Genomic DNA, 17,889 nt, shown 5'->3' on the forward strand with positions numbered 1-17,889 from the left:
GAGTCTATAGATCTGTTTTACAGATAACTGGGAGGACATAAGGAGGACATTCAATTATTACAGTTGGACATGAATTCCCCAGAATGAACCTCTGGTGTTTACTGAACATCTGTCTCACTGTGTCAGTCCTTGCAGTGGATGTTGAGGGACCCTCCTGCTGCTGCCCAGCCAGGCCCTGTTAAAAATAATGTGTCAATACTTCAGTGTAGACAAAATATCACTCTTTATTCCACCACAATGTTTCAGAAATGTAAACGTGATGAGAACTATCATACCTCTATAGGCCTTTGTGGATCCTCCTCTGTAAAGGCAGCAGACAGGGTTTCCTCGTACTCTTCATCCTACATGAATATGTTTCAGTATATTTAAACTACCATTTAGCAAGATCTTTGGAGTGTTGCCTACTTACAAGGTCTGTTGTGGCATGAGGGGGTCCAGCAGGCAGAGAGCACCATCACAATCTGTTGGGTGACAAAACAAAGACATGATGGGGAAATAAAGATGAACAAAAATAGTCTTAAAGAGATATATAGGCCTCGGCATATTATATATTATGAAGGAAGTGGTATCTTGAGGGGTGAGCTCTGAAGAGGAGCTCCTCCAGGGATTCCCTCAGCCACTGGCCTCCCAACATTCTGCCTCTGTTAAAGGTGGAGGTGCTGGGCCACCACCCGTTTTACTGGCCACCACCCGTTTTACTGGCCACCACCCGTTTTACTGGCCACCAGCCGTTTTACTGGCCACCACCCGTTTTACTGGGCCACCACCCGTTTTACATCTGCCTTCTTTCTGTTGGCTGAGTAAAGTCTGCGTTAGTTGAGCCTTAGTTATTTGACAGCACATGATATGGGTGAGAAGACATTTATGTGTTTGAAAACAGCATTATGTTGGAATAAAACACCTCACAGTCCAATGGCCACTTGATATTTACTGTACAATGTCACACATGATCGAAATTACGTTAAGAAATGTATTGATTAACAATTAAATTAGCGGCGGTCTTACCCGATTGGACAATGTTTTTATATTTCACTTTCAGCTGCTGCCAAGAGGCTTCTCCCCCGAGGAATTGCACCTAAAAGAAATAAATTAATAAGCTACCATCAAGCAGTATTCCCTTGCAATAATGTTGTGATGACAAAGACGTTTGAACTTACGCATTCACTTGAGCAGCAATCTTCTTCCACGCCGCCTCCCTCTCTTTAGCAGCCGCTGCAACGTTGCATTTTTTTTTTTTAATATGTTCATATTGGCCATATGATGGGATCAATACTTCCTGCTCCACTGGCGTCAAAAACTCCGCCCTCCGCGTCTCAGTTGTCATGGTGACTGGTTGAATCGGGGCTCCATTGATGCGGTCTTTTTAGAGTCGTGGTGCACGCGCTTGACTCCAGGTGAAACTACTCTGAGTTCATCAAACTGATCAAAATCCGGTGTTGTGGAACCGAAAACTCCGCGTTTTCTGTCTCAGTGTAACTCAACTCAGAGCTCGGTGTTAAGCTCAGGGCTTGTTAAACCTGCTTCGTGAAACGGACCCCTGAAATGAAACCTAAACTACTTTAGGAAAGTTGAAGCACGCCGCGCAGCAGAAGTGGAGATATTTCCTGGATGGTTATGTTATGTTATGTTATGTTATGCTATGTTACATTACGTTACGTTACGTTACGTTACGTTACGTTACGTTACGTTACGTTACGTTACGTTATGTTATGTTATAGAACCTTAAGGATCGTTACATTCTGTTACGTTATGGATCATTATCGATTGTTATGTTACGTTACGTTATGGATCATTATGTTACGTTATGGATCATTACCTTATGGATTGTTACATTATGGATTGTTACGTCACATTATGGAACGTTATAAATCATTATTTTATGTTATGGAACATTATGGATCGTTACGTTATGTAACGTTATGGATAACGATTCATGACTAACGTAGCGACGTTATGGAACATTATGGATTGTTACATTACATTATGGAACATTATGGATCATTATATTACGTTAGGGGATGTTATCGATCGTTACATTACGTGATGGAACGTTATGGATCATTACGTTATGCTATGGAGTGTTATGGATCATTACTTTACGTCATGGATCATCATGTTATGCCATGGAATGTTATGGATCATTGTGTTATGGATCGTTGCATTATGGATCGGCACATTACACTATGGAGCGTTCTTAAATCATGTAACTCATGTTACTGTCTAGATAGTACTGCTCAGACTGGTTTAATCTCATAACAGTTGGAAAATAGTTAGATCAGTGTTATAACTGATAAAAAAATATAGAAATATATGTAGCACTAACAAGGATATTGTATGTATCTCCCCACCCAGTCTATCTCTCTGTCTCTCCTCTCCTCTCCTCTATCCTTTCACCCCAACCAGTCAGCAGAATTCCTCCACCTCTGACTCTGGTTTCTACAAAGGTTTCTCCCTGTTGGGGAGTTTTTCCTTTCCACAGTCGCAAACACACCTGCTTGCTCATGTGGATATGTTGGGCTTTTCTATGTTCTCTGTGAAAAGCACCTAGGATTGACTGTGTTGTTTTTTTTTTAATTAAAACAAAAACACTTTGGAGCGTTAGGAATTGTTACGTTACGTTATGAATCGTTACGTTACGTTATGGATTGTTGTGTTTTGGATTGTTACATTACACTATGGAGCGTTATGAATCATTATGTTACGTTATGGAACATTACGTTACATTATGGAATAATCATTGCATTATGGATCGTTACATTATGTAACGTTAGGCTCATTACGTCACATTATGGAATGTTATGGATCGTTGTGTTACATTATGTAATATTATGGATTATATGGATTATAGATCATTATGTTATGTAACATTATAGGTCGTTACGTTACGTTATGTAACGTTACGTTATGGATAGTTATGGATCGTTACATTATGTAACGTTATGGATCGTTATGGAACATTAAGGAAGTGAACCCAGAGTGGAGCATGAATACAATCATGTGCCACCCACGACCTGCGCAAGGTCTGCAGACGAGCCTTGCGGAGAGTATGTGAAGGCCTTAACATGCCCTTCACCTCCCTCACATCATTACTTTGCCTTTACACTGTAAAAAAAAACATGTTGACTTTAATTAAAACATATATACGCAAACTCATTGCCTTACAAAAACGAATTAATGTTAATTTAAAGTAATTCTTGTGAGTTTCATTCAAAGACACTAAAAGCATATCTTTAGTTTTAGTCATTCATCATATTAAAGTCAACATAACAATAATGCATCGGTTTTATATAGCACTTTTCTTGACACTCAAATATGCTTTATATTGCATTATTCTTTCCCTCCATACTGGATGTTGGTAAACTACGTAAGTAGTCACAGCTGCCCTGGAGCAGACTGGTGGAGGAGAAGCTGTTGATCTGCATCATCAGGCCCGCTGACCACCACCAACCACTCACTCTCTCACCCTCTGACCACCACCAACCACTCACTCTCTCACCCTCTGACCACCACCAACCACTCCCTCTCTCACCCTCTGACCACCACCAATTACTAACTCTCTCACCCTCTGACCACCACCAACCACTCACTGTCTCACCCTCTGACCACCACCAATTATTAACTCTCTCACCCTCTGACCACCACCAACCACTCCCTCTCTCACCCTCTGACCACCACCAACCACTCTCTCTCTCACCCTCTGACCACCACCAATTACTAACTCTCTCACCCTCTGACCACCACCAACCACTCCCTCTCTCACCCTCTGACCACCACCAACCACTCACTCTCTCACCCTCTGACCACCACCAACCACTCACTCTCTCACCCTCTGACCACCACCAACCACTCACTGTCTCACCCTCTGACCACCACCAATTATTAACTCTCTCACCCTCTGACCACCACCAATTACTAACTCTCTCACCCTCTGACCACCACCAACCACTCCCTCTCTCACCCTCTGACCACCACCAACCACTCACTCTCTCACCCTCTGACCACCACCAATTACTAACTCTCTCACCCTCTGACCACCACCAACCACTCACTCTCTCACACTCTGACCACCACCAACCACTCACTCTCTCACCCTCTGACCACCACCAACCACTCACTCTCTCACCCTCTGACCACCACCAATTACTAACTCTCTCACCCTCTGACCACCACCAACCACTCACTCTCTCACCCTCTGACCACCACCAACCACTCACTCTCTCACCCTCTGACCACCACCAATTACTAACTCTCTCACCCTCTGACCACCACCAACCACTCACTCTCTCACCCTCTGACCACCACCAACCACTCCCTCTCTCACCCTCTGACCACCACCAACCACTCCCTCTCTCACCCTCTGACCACCACCAACCACTCTCTCTCTCACCCTCTGACCACCACCAACCACTCCCTCTCTCACCCTCTGACCACCACCAACCACTCCCTCTCTCACCCTCTGACCACCACCAACCACTCCCTCTCTCACCCTCTGACCACCACCAACCACTCCCTCTCTCACCCTCTGACCCTCTGACCACCACCAACCACTCTCTCTCTCACCCTCTGACCACCACCAACCACTCCATCTCTCACCCTCTGACCACCACCAATTACTAACTCTCTCACCCTCTGACCACCACCAACCACTCCCTCTCTCACCCTCTGACCACCACCAACCACTCCCTCTCTCACCCTCTGACCACCACCAACCACTCCCTCTCTCACCCTCTGACCACCACCAACCACTCACTCTCTCACCCTCTGACCACCACCAACCACTCACTCTCTCACCCTCTGACCACCACCAACCACTCACTCTCTCACCCTCTGACCACCACCAACCACTCACTCTCTCACCCTCTGACCACCACCAACCACTCACTGTCTCACCCTCTGACCACCACCAACCACTCACTCTCTCACCCTCTGACCACCACCAATTACTAACTCTCTCACCCTCTGACCACCACCAATTACTAACTCTCTCACCCTCTGACCACCACCAACCACTCCCTCTCTCACCCTCTGACCACCACCAACCACTCACTCTCTCACCCTCTGACCACCACCAATTACTAACTCTCTCACCCTCTGACCACCACCAACCACTCACTCTCTCACCCTCTGACCACCACCAACCACTCTCTCTCTCACCCTCTGACCACCACCAACCACTCTCTCTCTCACCCTCTGACCACCACCAACCACTCTCTCTCTCACACTCTGACCACCACCAACCACTCACTCTCTCACCCTCTGACCACCACCAACCACTCTCTCTCTCACCCTCTGACCACCACCAACCACTCTCTCTCTCACCCTCTGACCACCACCAACCACTCACTGTCTCACCCTCTGACCACCACCAATTACTAACTCTCTCACCCTCTGACCACCACCAACCACTCACTGTCTCACCCTCTGACCACCACCAATTACTAACTCTCTCACCCTCTGACCACCACCAACCACTCCCTCTCTCACCCTCTGACCACCACCAACCACTCACTCTCTCACCCTCTGACCACCACCAATTACTAACTCTCTCACCCTCTGACCACCACCAACCACTCACTCTCTCACCCTCTGACCACCACCAACCACTCTCTCTCTCACCCTCTGACCACCACCAACCACTCTCTCTCTCACCCTCTGACCACCACCAACCACTCTCTCTCTCACACTCTGACCACCACCAACCACTCACTCTCTCACCCTCTGACCACCACCAACCACTCACTGTCTCACCCTCTGACCACCACCAATTACTAACTCTCTCACCCTCTGACCACCACCAACCACTCCCTCTCTCACCCTCTGACCACCACCAACCACTCACTCTCTCACCCTCTGACCACCACCAATTACTAACTCTCTCACCCTCTGACCACCACCAACCACTCCCTCTCTCACCCTCTGACCACCACCAACCACTCCCTCTCTCACCCTCTGACCACCACCAACCACTCCCTCTCTCACCCTCTGACCACCACCAACCACTCCCTCTCTCACCCTCTGACCCTCTGACCACCACCAACCACTCTCTCTCTCACCCTCTGACCACCACCAACCACTCCATCTCTCACCCTCTGACCACCACCAATTACTAACTCTCTCACCCTCTGACCACCACCAACCACTCCCTCTCTCACCCTCTGACCACCACCAACCACTCCCTCTCTCACCCTCTGACCACCACCAACCACTCCCTCTCTCACCCTCTGACCACCACCAACCACTCACTCTCTCACCCTCTGACCACCACCAACCACTCACTCTCTCACCCTCTGACCACCACCAACCACTCACTCTCTCACCCTCTGACCACCACCAACCACTCACTCTCTCACCCTCTGACCACCACCAACCACTCACTGTCTCACCCTCTGACCACCACCAACCACTCACTCTCTCACCCTCTGACCACCACCAATTACTAACTCTCTCACCCTCTGACCACCACCAATTACTAACTCTCTCACCCTCTGACCACCACCAACCACTCCCTCTCTCACCCTCTGACCACCACCAACCACTCACTCTCTCACCCTCTGACCACCACCAATTACTAACTCTCTCACCCTCTGACCACCACCAACCACTCACTCTCTCACCCTCTGACCACCACCAACCACTCTCTCTCTCACCCTCTGACCACCACCAACCACTCTCTCTCTCACCCTCTGACCACCACCAACCACTCTCTCTCTCACACTCTGACCACCACCAACCACTCACTCTCTCACCCTCTGACCACCACCAACCACTCTCTCTCTCACCCTCTGACCACCACCAACCACTCTCTCTCTCACCCTCTGACCACCACCAACCACTCACTGTCTCACCCTCTGACCACCACCAATTACTAACTCTCTCACCCTCTGACCACCACCAACCACTCACTGTCTCACCCTCTGACCACCACCAATTACTAACTCTCTCACCCTCTGACCACCACCAACCACTCCCTCTCTCACCCTCTGACCACCACCAACCACTCACTCTCTCACCCTCTGACCACCACCAATTACTAACTCTCTCACCCTCTGACCACCACCAACCACTCACTCTCTCACCCTCTGACCACCACCAACCACTCTCTCTCTCACCCTCTGACCACCACCAACCACTCTCTCTCTCACCCTCTGACCACCACCAACCACTCTCTCTCTCACACTCTGACCACCACCAACCACTCTCTCTCTCACCCTCTGACCACCACCAACCACTCACTCTCTCACCCTCTGACCACCACCAACCACTCTCTCTCTCACCCTCTGACCACCACCAACCACTCTCTCTCTCACCCTCTGACCACCACCAACCACTCTCTCTCTCACCCTCTGACCACCACCAACCACTCTCTCTCTCACACTCTGACCACCACCAACCACTCTCAGTCTCACCCTCTGACCACCACCAACCACTCCCTCTCTCACCCTCTGACCACCACCAACCACTCTCTCTCTCACCCTCTGACCACCACCAACCACTCACTGTCTCACCCTCTGATCACCACCAACCACTCCCTCTCTCACCCTCTGACCACCACCAACCACTCTCTCTCTCACACTCTGACCACCACCAACCACTCTCTCTCTCACCCTCTGACCACCACCAACCACTCTCTCTCTCACACTCTGACCACCACCAACCACTCACTCTCTCACCCTCTGACCACCACCAACCACTCTCTCTCTCACCCTCTGACCACCACCAACCACTCTCTCTCTCACCCTCTGACCACCACCAACCACTCACTGTCTCACCCTCTGACCACCACCAATTACTAACTCTCTCACCCTCTGACCACCACCAACCACTCACTGTCTCACCCTCTGACCACCACCAACCACTCTCTCTCTCACCCTCTGACCACCACCAATTACTAACTCTCTCACCCTCTGACCACCACCAATTACTAACTCTCTCACCCTCTGACCACCACCAACCACTCCCTCTCTCACCCTCTGACCACCACCAACCACTCACTCTCTCACCCTCTGACCACCACCAATTACTAACTCTCTCACCCTCTGACCACCACCAACCACTCACTGTCTCACCCTCTGACCACCACCAATTACTAACTCTCTCACCCTCTGACCACCACCAACCACTCACTGTCTCACCCTCTGACCACCACCAATTACTAACTCTCTCACCCTCTGACCACCACCAACCACTCACTGTCTCACCCTCTGACCACCACCAACCACTCCCTCTCTCACCCTCTGACCACCACCAACCACTCTCTCTCTCACCCTCTGACCACCACCAACCACTCACTGTCTCACCCTCTGATCACCACCAACCACTCCCTCTCTCACCCTCTGACCACCACCAATTACTAACTCTCTCACCCTCTGACCACCACCAACCACTCACTCTCTCACCCTCTGACCACCACCAACCACTCTCTCTCTCACCCTCTGACCACCACCAACCACTCTCTCTCTCACCCTCTGACCACCACCAACCACTCTCTCTCTCACACTCTGACCACCACCAACCACTCACTCTCTCACCCTCTGACCACCACCAACCACTCTCTCTCTCACCCTCTGACCACCACCAACCACTCTCTCTCTCACCCTCTGACCACCACCAACCACTCACTGTCTCACCCTCTGACCACCACCAATTACTAACTCTCTCACCCTCTGACCACCACCAACCACTCACTGTCTCACCCTCTGACCACCACCAATTACTAACTCTCTCACCCTCTGACCACCACCAACCACTCCCTCTCTCACCCTCTGACCACCACCAACCACTCACTCTCTCACCCTCTGACCACCACCAATTACTAACTCTCACCCTCTGACCACCACCAACCACTCACTCTCTCACCCTCTGACCACCACCAACCACTCTCTCTCTCACCCTCTGACCACCACCAACCACTCTCTCTCTCACCCTCTGACCACCACCAACCACTCTCTCTCTCACACTCTGACCACCACCAACCACTCTCTCTCTCACCCTCTGACCACCACCAACCACTCACTCTCTCACCCTCTGACCACCACCAACCACTCTCTCTCTCACCCTCTGACCACCACCAACCACTCTCTCTCTCACCCTCTGACCACCACCAACCACTCTCTCTCTCACCCTCTGACCACCACCAACCACTCTCTCTCTCACACTCTGACCACCACCAACCACTCTCAGTCTCACCCTCTGACCACCACCAACCACTCCCTCTCTCACCCTCTGACCACCACCAACCACTCTCTCTCTCACCCTCTGACCACCACCAACCACTCACTGTCTCACCCTCTGATCACCACCAACCACTCCCTCTCTCACCCTCTGACCACCACCAACCACTCTCTCTCTCACACTCTGACCACCACCAACCACTCTCTCTCTCACCCTCTGACCACCACCAACCACTCTCTCTCTCACACTCTGACCACCACCAACCACTCACTCTCTCACCCTCTGACCACCACCAACCACTCTCTCTCTCACCCTCTGACCACCACCAACCACTCTCTCTCTCACCCTCTGACCACCACCAACCACTCACTGTCTCACCCTCTGACCACCACCAATTACTAACTCTCTCACCCTCTGACCACCACCAACCACTCACTGTCTCACCCTCTGACCACCACCAACCACTCTCTCTCTCACCCTCTGACCACCACCAATTACTAACTCTCTCACCCTCTGACCACCACCAATTACTAACTCTCTCACCCTCTGACCACCACCAACCACTCCCTCTCTCACCCTCTGACCACCACCAACCACTCACTCTCTCACCCTCTGACCACCACCAATTACTAACTCTCTCACCCTCTGACCACCACCAACCACTCACTGTCTCACCCTCTGACCACCACCAATTACTAACTCTCTCACCCTCTGACCACCACCAACCACTCACTGTCTCACCCTCTGACCACCACCAATTACTAACTCTCTCACCCTCTGACCACCACCAACCACTCACTGTCTCACCCTCTGACCACCACCAACCACTCCCTCTCTCACCCTCTGACCACCACCAACCACTCTCTCTCTCACCCTCTGACCACCACCAACCACTCACTGTCTCACCCTCTGATCACCACCAACCACTCCCTCTCTCACCCTCTGACCACCACCAACCACTCTCTCTCTCACCCTCTGACCACCACCAACCACTCTCTCTCTCACACTCTGACCACCACCAACCACTCACTCTCTCACCCTCTGACCACCACCAACCACTCTCTCTCTCACCCTCTGACCACCACCAACCACTCTCTCTCTCACCCTCTGACCACCACCAACCACTCACTGTCTCACCCTCTGACCACCACCAATTACTAACTCTCTCACCCTCTGACCACCACCAACCACTCACTGTCTCACCCTCTGACCACCACCAATTACTAACTCTCTCACCCTCTGACCACCACCAACCACTCACTGTCTCACCCTCTGACCACCACCAACCACTCCCTCTCTCACCCTCTGACCACCACCAACCACTCTCTCTCTCACCCTCTGACCACCACCAACCACTCCCTCTCTCACCCTCTGACCACCACCAACCACTCTCTCTCTCACCCTCTGACCACCACCAACCACTCCCTCTCTCACCCTCTGACCACCACCAACCACTCCCTCTCTCACCCTCTGACCACCACCAACCACTCTCTCTCTCACACTCTGACCACCACCAACCACTCACTCTCTCACCCTCTGACCACCACCAACCACTCACTGTCTCACCCTCTGACCACCACCAATTACTAACTCTCTCACCCTCTGACCACCACCAACCACTCCCTCTCTCACCCTCTGACCACCACCAACCACTCACTCTCTCACCCTCTGACCACCACCAATTACTAACTCTCTCACCCTCTGACCACCACCAACCACTCCCTCTCTCACCCTCTGACCACCACCAACCACTCCCTCTCTCACCCTCTGACCACCACCAACCACTCCCTCTCTCACCCTCTGACCACCACCAACCACTCCCTCTCTCACCCTCTGACCCTCTGACCACCACCAACCACTCTCTCTCTCACCCTCTGACCACCACCAACCACTCCATCTCTCACCCTCTGACCACCACCAATTACTAACTCTCTCACCCTCTGACCACCACCAACCACTCCCTCTCTCACCCTCTGACCACCACCAACCACTCCCTCTCTCACCCTCTGACCACCACCAACCACTCCCTCTCTCACCCTCTGACCACCACCAACCACTCACTCTCTCACCCTCTGACCACCACCAACCACTCACTCTCTCACCCTCTGACCACCACCAACCACTCACTCTCTCACCCTCTGACCACCACCAACCACTCACTCTCTCACCCTCTGACCACCACCAACCACTCACTGTCTCACCCTCTGACCACCACCAACCACTCACTCTCTCACCCTCTGACCACCACAAATTACTAACTCTCTCACCCTCTGACCACCACCAATTACTAACTCTCTCACCCTCTGACCACCACCAACCACTCCCTCTCTCACCCTCTGACCACCACCAACCACTCACTCTCTCACCCTCTGACCACCACCAATTACTAACTCTCTCACCCTCTGACCACCACCAACCACTCACTCTCTCACCCTCTGACCACCACCAACCACTCTCTCTCTCACCCTCTGACCACCACCAACCACTCTCTCTCTCACCCTCTGACCACCACCAACCACTCTCTCTCTCACACTCTGACCACCACCAACCACTCACTCTCTCACCCTCTGACCACCACCAACCACTCTCTCTCTCACCCTCTGACCACCACCAACCACTCTCTCTCTCACCCTCTGACCACCACCAACCACTCACTGTCTCACCCTCTGACCACCACCAATTACTAGCTCTCTCACCCTCTGACCACCACCAACCACTCACTGTCTCACCCTCTGACCACCACCAATTACTAACTCTCTCACCCTCTGACCACCACCAACCACTCCCTCTCTCACCCTCTGACCACCACCAACCACTCACTCTCTCACCCTCTGACCACCACCAATTACTAACTCTCTCACCCTCTGACCACCACCAACCACTCACTCTCTCACCCTCTGACCACCACCAACCACTCTCTCTCTCACCCTCTGACCACCACCAACCACTCTCTCTCTCACCCTCTGACCACCACCAACCACTCTCTCTCTCACACTCTGACCACCACCAACCACTCTCTCTCTCACCCTCTGACCACCACCAACCACTCACTCTCTCACCCTCTGACCACCACCAACCACTCTCTCTCTCACCCTCTGACCACCACCAACCACTCTCTCTCTCACCCTCTGACCACCACCAACCACTCTCTCTCTCACCCTCTGACCACCACCAACCACTCTCTCTCTCACACTCTGACCACCACCAACCACTCTCAGTCTCACCCTCTGACCACCACCAACCACTCCCTCTCTCACCCTCTGACCACCACCAACCACTCTCTCTCTCACCCTTCTGACCACCACCAACCACTCACTGTCTCACCCTCTGATCACCACCAACCACTCCCTCTCTCACCCTCTGACCACCACCAACCACTCTCTCTCTCACACTCTGACCACCACCAACCACTCTCTCTCTCACCCTCTGACCACCACCAACCACTCTCTCTCTCACACTCTGACCACCACCAACCACTCACTCTCTCACCCTCTGACCACCACCAACCACTCTCTCTCTCACCCTCTGACCACCACCAACCACTCTCTCTCTCACCCTCTGACCACCACCAACCACTCACTGTCTCACCCTCTGACCACCACCAATTACTAACTCTCTCACCCTCTGACCACCACCAACCACTCACTGTCTCACCCTCTGACCACCACCAACCACTCTCTCTCTCACCCTCTGACCACCACCAATTACTAACTCTCTCACCCTCTGACCACCACCAATTACTAACTCTCTCACCCTCTGACCACCACCAACCACTCCCTCTCTCACCCTCTGACCACCACCAACCACTCACTCTCTCACCCTCTGACCACCACCAATTACTAACTCTCTCACCCTCTGACCACCACCAACCACTCCCTCTCTCACCCTCTGACCCTCTGACCACCACCAACCACTCTCTCTCTCACCCTCTGACCACCACCAACCACTCCATCTCTCACCCTCTGACCACCACCAATTACTAACTCTCTCACCCTCTGACCACCACCAACCACTCCCTCTCTCACCCTCTGACCACCACCAACCACTCCCTCTCTCACCCTCTGACCACCACCAACCACTCCCTCTCTCACCCTCTGACCACCACCAACCACTCTCTCTCTCACCCTCTGACCACCACCAACCACTCCCTCTCTCACCCTCTGACCACCACCAACCACTCCCTCTCTCACCCTCTGACCACCACCAACCACTCCCTCTCTCACCCTCTGACCACCACCAACCACTCCCTCTCTCACCCTCTGACCACCACCAACCACTCTCTCTCTCACCCTCTGACCACCACCAACCACTCCCTCTCTCACCCTCTGACCACCACCAACCACTCTCTCTCTCACCCTCTGACCACCACCAACCACTCCCTCTCTCACCCTCTGACCACCACCAACCACTCCCTCTCTCACCCTCTGACCACCACCGATACATCAAGTTAAGCATGTTTTCCCACCCCAAATTACTACTTAATTATTTAAAAATAGTGTTCTCAACAGGTTGGTAAAAACTGAGTTTGGTTCAATGACCTTTTTTCATTATTTGTGTGTTAGCATTTACAGTGTACATGCCCACAGAGGTTTTCAATTGATGATCGAGTCGTAACCAACAGGAGACAGCAGTAAATCAAACACAATCTTTACTCAGAATGAAAAGCAAAGCTGATGTTGAGAAATCAGTGAATACACCTTTATGGGAGTTATGACTGAGCTGGTACTATTAATTGTATTTATTAGTCAAAAATGCAGTTTTAATCTGAAAATTAAAAAAAAAACATTTCTGCTAATTTTGTAACAATATTCGCTTCCATAAAAATAAACTGCTGCACTATAGTGACAACAGTTAAGGGGGAAACATTTTTTTTTCTAATGCCTCACTTTTTCTTCTAGGGATCTCAAGGACTTTCTGGGCCAAAGGTAGGATATCACTTCTGTAAAATGCTGCCGTCCAGAGTCTGTGTCCAGTTATCTGTGGTCCACATCGTGTCTCAAAGTAAAGCTGGATCTCAAATCCCTCTGGTTGTCAGGGAGAGCCAGGCATCGGTGTCAGAGGAGAGAAAGGAGCCAGTGGTCAGAAGGGAGAAAAGGGAGACAGAGGCCATCTTGGACTGCCCGTACGTGAAACCAACACCAGTCTCACACTCACTAACATCCACCTTGCAGTTCACACTTAAGTTGCTCCAATGCCATCAGACTGCCCTGCTGTGTCTGTAGGATCGGCCTTCTGGTTGACTCTCACATTCTCAACCCACTTACTACAGTGTCATACTTTTTTTTATCTTCAGGAAGCACATGTTCAGGTGGATTCCCATAAGTCTTTGGAATTAACTCAGGCTGCCAGCATGATGGTGGCATCTGCCATGTTAAAAACTCGAGAATTCAATCTATGCTACTGTGATCACATTTTTTAACTCTAAAACTGGATTGAGGCAGGAAATGCTTTCAGATGAATATTGATTTCATTCATTCGTCTTTGTGGTATTGACCTCTTAGACCAGGAGTGGACAACTCCGGTCCTCGAGGGCCGCAGCCCTGCACGATTTCAATGTGTCCTCATATCACAGCTGACAGCAATTAGTGGCTCATTATCCAGCTTTCTGCAGAGCCTCATCATGAGAACTCGGGTGTGTTTGAGCAGGGAAACACCTAAAACATGCAGGGCTGCGGCCCTCAAGGACTGGAGTTGCCCACCACAGTGTTAGACCATTTAGAGCTGAGCCAGTCTCAAGTCTTCCTCACATAAGAACAAGCTCCTGTTTCTAAAAATGTGTACATACAGATGTTCTGATAAAAAGGTCTATACACACAGGAGTGCGAGAAAGATTGAAAATGCTTTCATTGTCAGTCACTAGGTGGTGCTGTGAAGTTTTCTTCTCAACATCCACACAGAGAAGAGCAAACGTAAAGCTACCAGCTCTTTTTCTCAGTCCTTCATGGTGGAGCTCCACTCAGTGTGTGAATACAAGAAATGTTCTCCGAGTATGGAGAGGATGTTGGTGTAGTAAATGGTAGGAAATCTTGTCATTGTTGGAGAAGAGCTGTTAAATTATAAAGAAACATGCTGAACCCTCCATTGTTGTTCATCTACTTGCACTACTTACGTATTGAATATAACTGTTGAGCTCGTGTGTAAAAGAGCCTTTTCTCTCACAGAGAGTATTTAGAAACAACAAAGCTCTTTGTTTAATGTTTTTTTTCATCCAACCAAACTGCCCAAAAGCAAAAAAAAACTTGAGTGGCTTCCCCTGGAAAAAGGTCCTCAGGTAACTCAGCAGGCTTTAGATGCATCACTGACAGGTCACTACTTTATTGGTCTGTTTGCTTTCATAGGTTTTAAAAAATCTGGAATGAGACTAAACCAGTAGTATCCAAACATTTACACCAGTGGCGGACCATCATGGCCTTCAAGGCTTCTCTGCAGGCCTAAGAAAAATATCTGAATCACTGACTGTTGATTATATATCCATATCCATGAATACTTATTAAATAATTCCAAATGATCTGTCTGCTTCTTAACGCTTCTCCCTGGCTGCCCTGCTTCCAGAGATGTACTTCCACATTAAAGCTTTTAACCAATCTCATTTTAGCCATCACCTGTTGCCGGGTAAAGAAATCTGCCTGTGGCCTTCACATTCAATTCTGCAGGCATCTGCAGTGTAAAACTAGTGTTGGTCACGCTGCTGCTTCAACCAATCAGATTTTGATATTGGGGAGGCTGGGCCTTCTAGAAGGCCTATCGTGACGTCAGTGTATTCAAGCCCTCTGATTGGATGATCTGAGAGTTCACTCTGTAGCACTTGTTAGCTGCATCTGTAGCGAGCTGCTCAAACAAATATAAAGCTGTGTTTGATAGTGGTTTTGTCAACCTACAATGACTAAAGGGGAAGATAAAGACATTTGGTTGCAGATTTATTGTCAAAACATTTTCAAGACTGACTTTTCCAAGCGGTCGTTGAACGCACCGCAGCACTCCAGGAACAAGTCCGATGCAATTTACCATCACTACAAACTCCATGGCAGGATTCAGGATTCTATTATTTACCATCACATTATTTTCAAGACCAGGAAAAGCTGATGTTTGTCTCCTTCCTGGACCCTCAGAAGTTTCAGGAAAAGCAGCAGCAGAAGGAGAGATGTGAACTTTAAACATAAACATAAAGGTATTTAGAATGGCTACACAAGTATATATGTGATGCAAAGGATTTTTATACTGCATTTCTGCATGGTAACATGTTTTTTGTAGCCATTAAAAAGTTCTTGAGGGGTGGATTGACTCAGACCAGCAGTGAAAGCCTGGGTCTGACATGTACAGCCGCCACTGGTTTACACTGAGGGCCATATATGAAAACTATTCAAACTGCATCTGAGTGACGTCATCTGATCCTGCTGAGGCCAGTCCTCATGTTAAAACTATGTTAGAGCTGCAGGCTACTGAAAATGAACAGAGAGCAGTAATAATAATAATAATAATCTTTATTTCTATAGCACTTTTTATACATTAAGCAACACAAAGTGCTTCCACAAAAATTAAAAACAGTGCAAAGATAAAATAGATGAATAAAAAGCAGGTGAACACACACGCACACATGCAGACACACATCATAGGTGAAGACATGCCGAGTGATATGGAGACATGGCAGGACACTGAGGACTAAGGTGAGGAAAGGGACATATTTGGGCCGTCCACACTGGGGGCGGCACAACTTCCGACCACAGGGGGCGCCGCCCCACAGATCCCCCCCCAACCGGGCAGACAAGCCAATCCCACCGCATACGCGGGGGACCTGCCAGGGGCCCGGGCAGGGAAACCCATGGGACGGCTCCACCAGTGGCAAAAACCGGCCACCACCAGTGTAGCGCCCCCTAGAGGAACCACTGGAGATAAAAAAGAAAATTAGATAATTATCTGAAATAAATAAATAGAAGTAGATAAATACATTGATCAAATACATAACTATATACACACATACATGTATAAAATCAGTTAAAAGCCTGATTAAAAAGGTGAGTTTTTAACCCTTTTTTAAAAACCTCAATGGACTCTGCAGCCCTGAGGTTCCCCGGCAGGCTGTTCCACAAACGGGGGCCATAGGAGCTGAACGCAGCCTCCCCGTGAGTCTTGGTCCTTGTTTGAGGGACAATTAAAAGGCCGGTGCCGGAGGACCTCAGGGCCCGCGAGGGTTGATATGATAAAAATAGTTCGGATAAATAAGAGGGTGCAAAACCATTAAGACACTTAAAAACTAGTAAAAGAACCTTAAAATCGATCCTGAAGCGTAGTAGCGTAGTAGTGTTCTCACCTGTGGACTGGGGAATATCTAAACAAGTGGCTGACAAGCATTTTCTAGTGTGTTGTGATTCTGCCCCGGCATCCTGTTGGGTTTCTGCCATGTGCCTCCATGTTAATGCGTCATGTGAACAGTAAACGTAGAAACAGTGAGTGTATGAAGCATAATAGAACTCTAACATGAAGACTCACCACCACCATTCGTCACTGTCTCACCTCACTTCCACCACTTCATCACTTCTCATTTGTCATCATGTGAATGTGTTGTTGAGTTCACTGAGTCACAGCTTCACTTACTCCACCCTCCCCCACCCCCTCTACCCTACCATCTCTGTTTTCTAACTCTGGACGATGCTGCATAGGGGGCTCATGGGTTAGACGGCAGACCAGGTCCAGTGGTGAGTGGAGCGAGTCCTGTTCTGG

The 17,889-nt window shown here is 50.0% G+C and overlaps 1 protein-coding gene across 1 annotated transcript in view; it reads left to right on the top strand.

Annotated features, from left to right (window-relative positions):
- The window catches only part of col13a1 (collagen, type XIII, alpha 1), a gene marked incomplete at its 5' end in the record, with an annotated part of 104,760 nt that overhangs the window by 68,703 nt on the left and 18,168 nt on the right, over window positions 1–17,889 (top strand). The window contains 3 exons of the mRNA XM_080521209.1: window positions 14,070–14,096; window positions 14,207–14,293; window positions 17,829–17,864. Of these exons, the coding sequence (XP_080377335.1) occupies window positions 14,070–14,096; window positions 14,207–14,293; window positions 17,829–17,864 (150 nt within the window). The remainder of the gene's footprint in view (window positions 1–14,069; window positions 14,097–14,206; window positions 14,294–17,828; window positions 17,865–17,889) is intronic.

The sequence above is a fragment of the Blennius ocellaris genome (assembly GCF_963422515.1).
Source record: "Blennius ocellaris genome assembly, contig: SUPER_13_unloc_1, whole genome shotgun sequence".
Lineage (NCBI taxonomy): Eukaryota > Metazoa > Chordata > Actinopteri > Blenniiformes > Blenniidae > Blennius > Blennius ocellaris.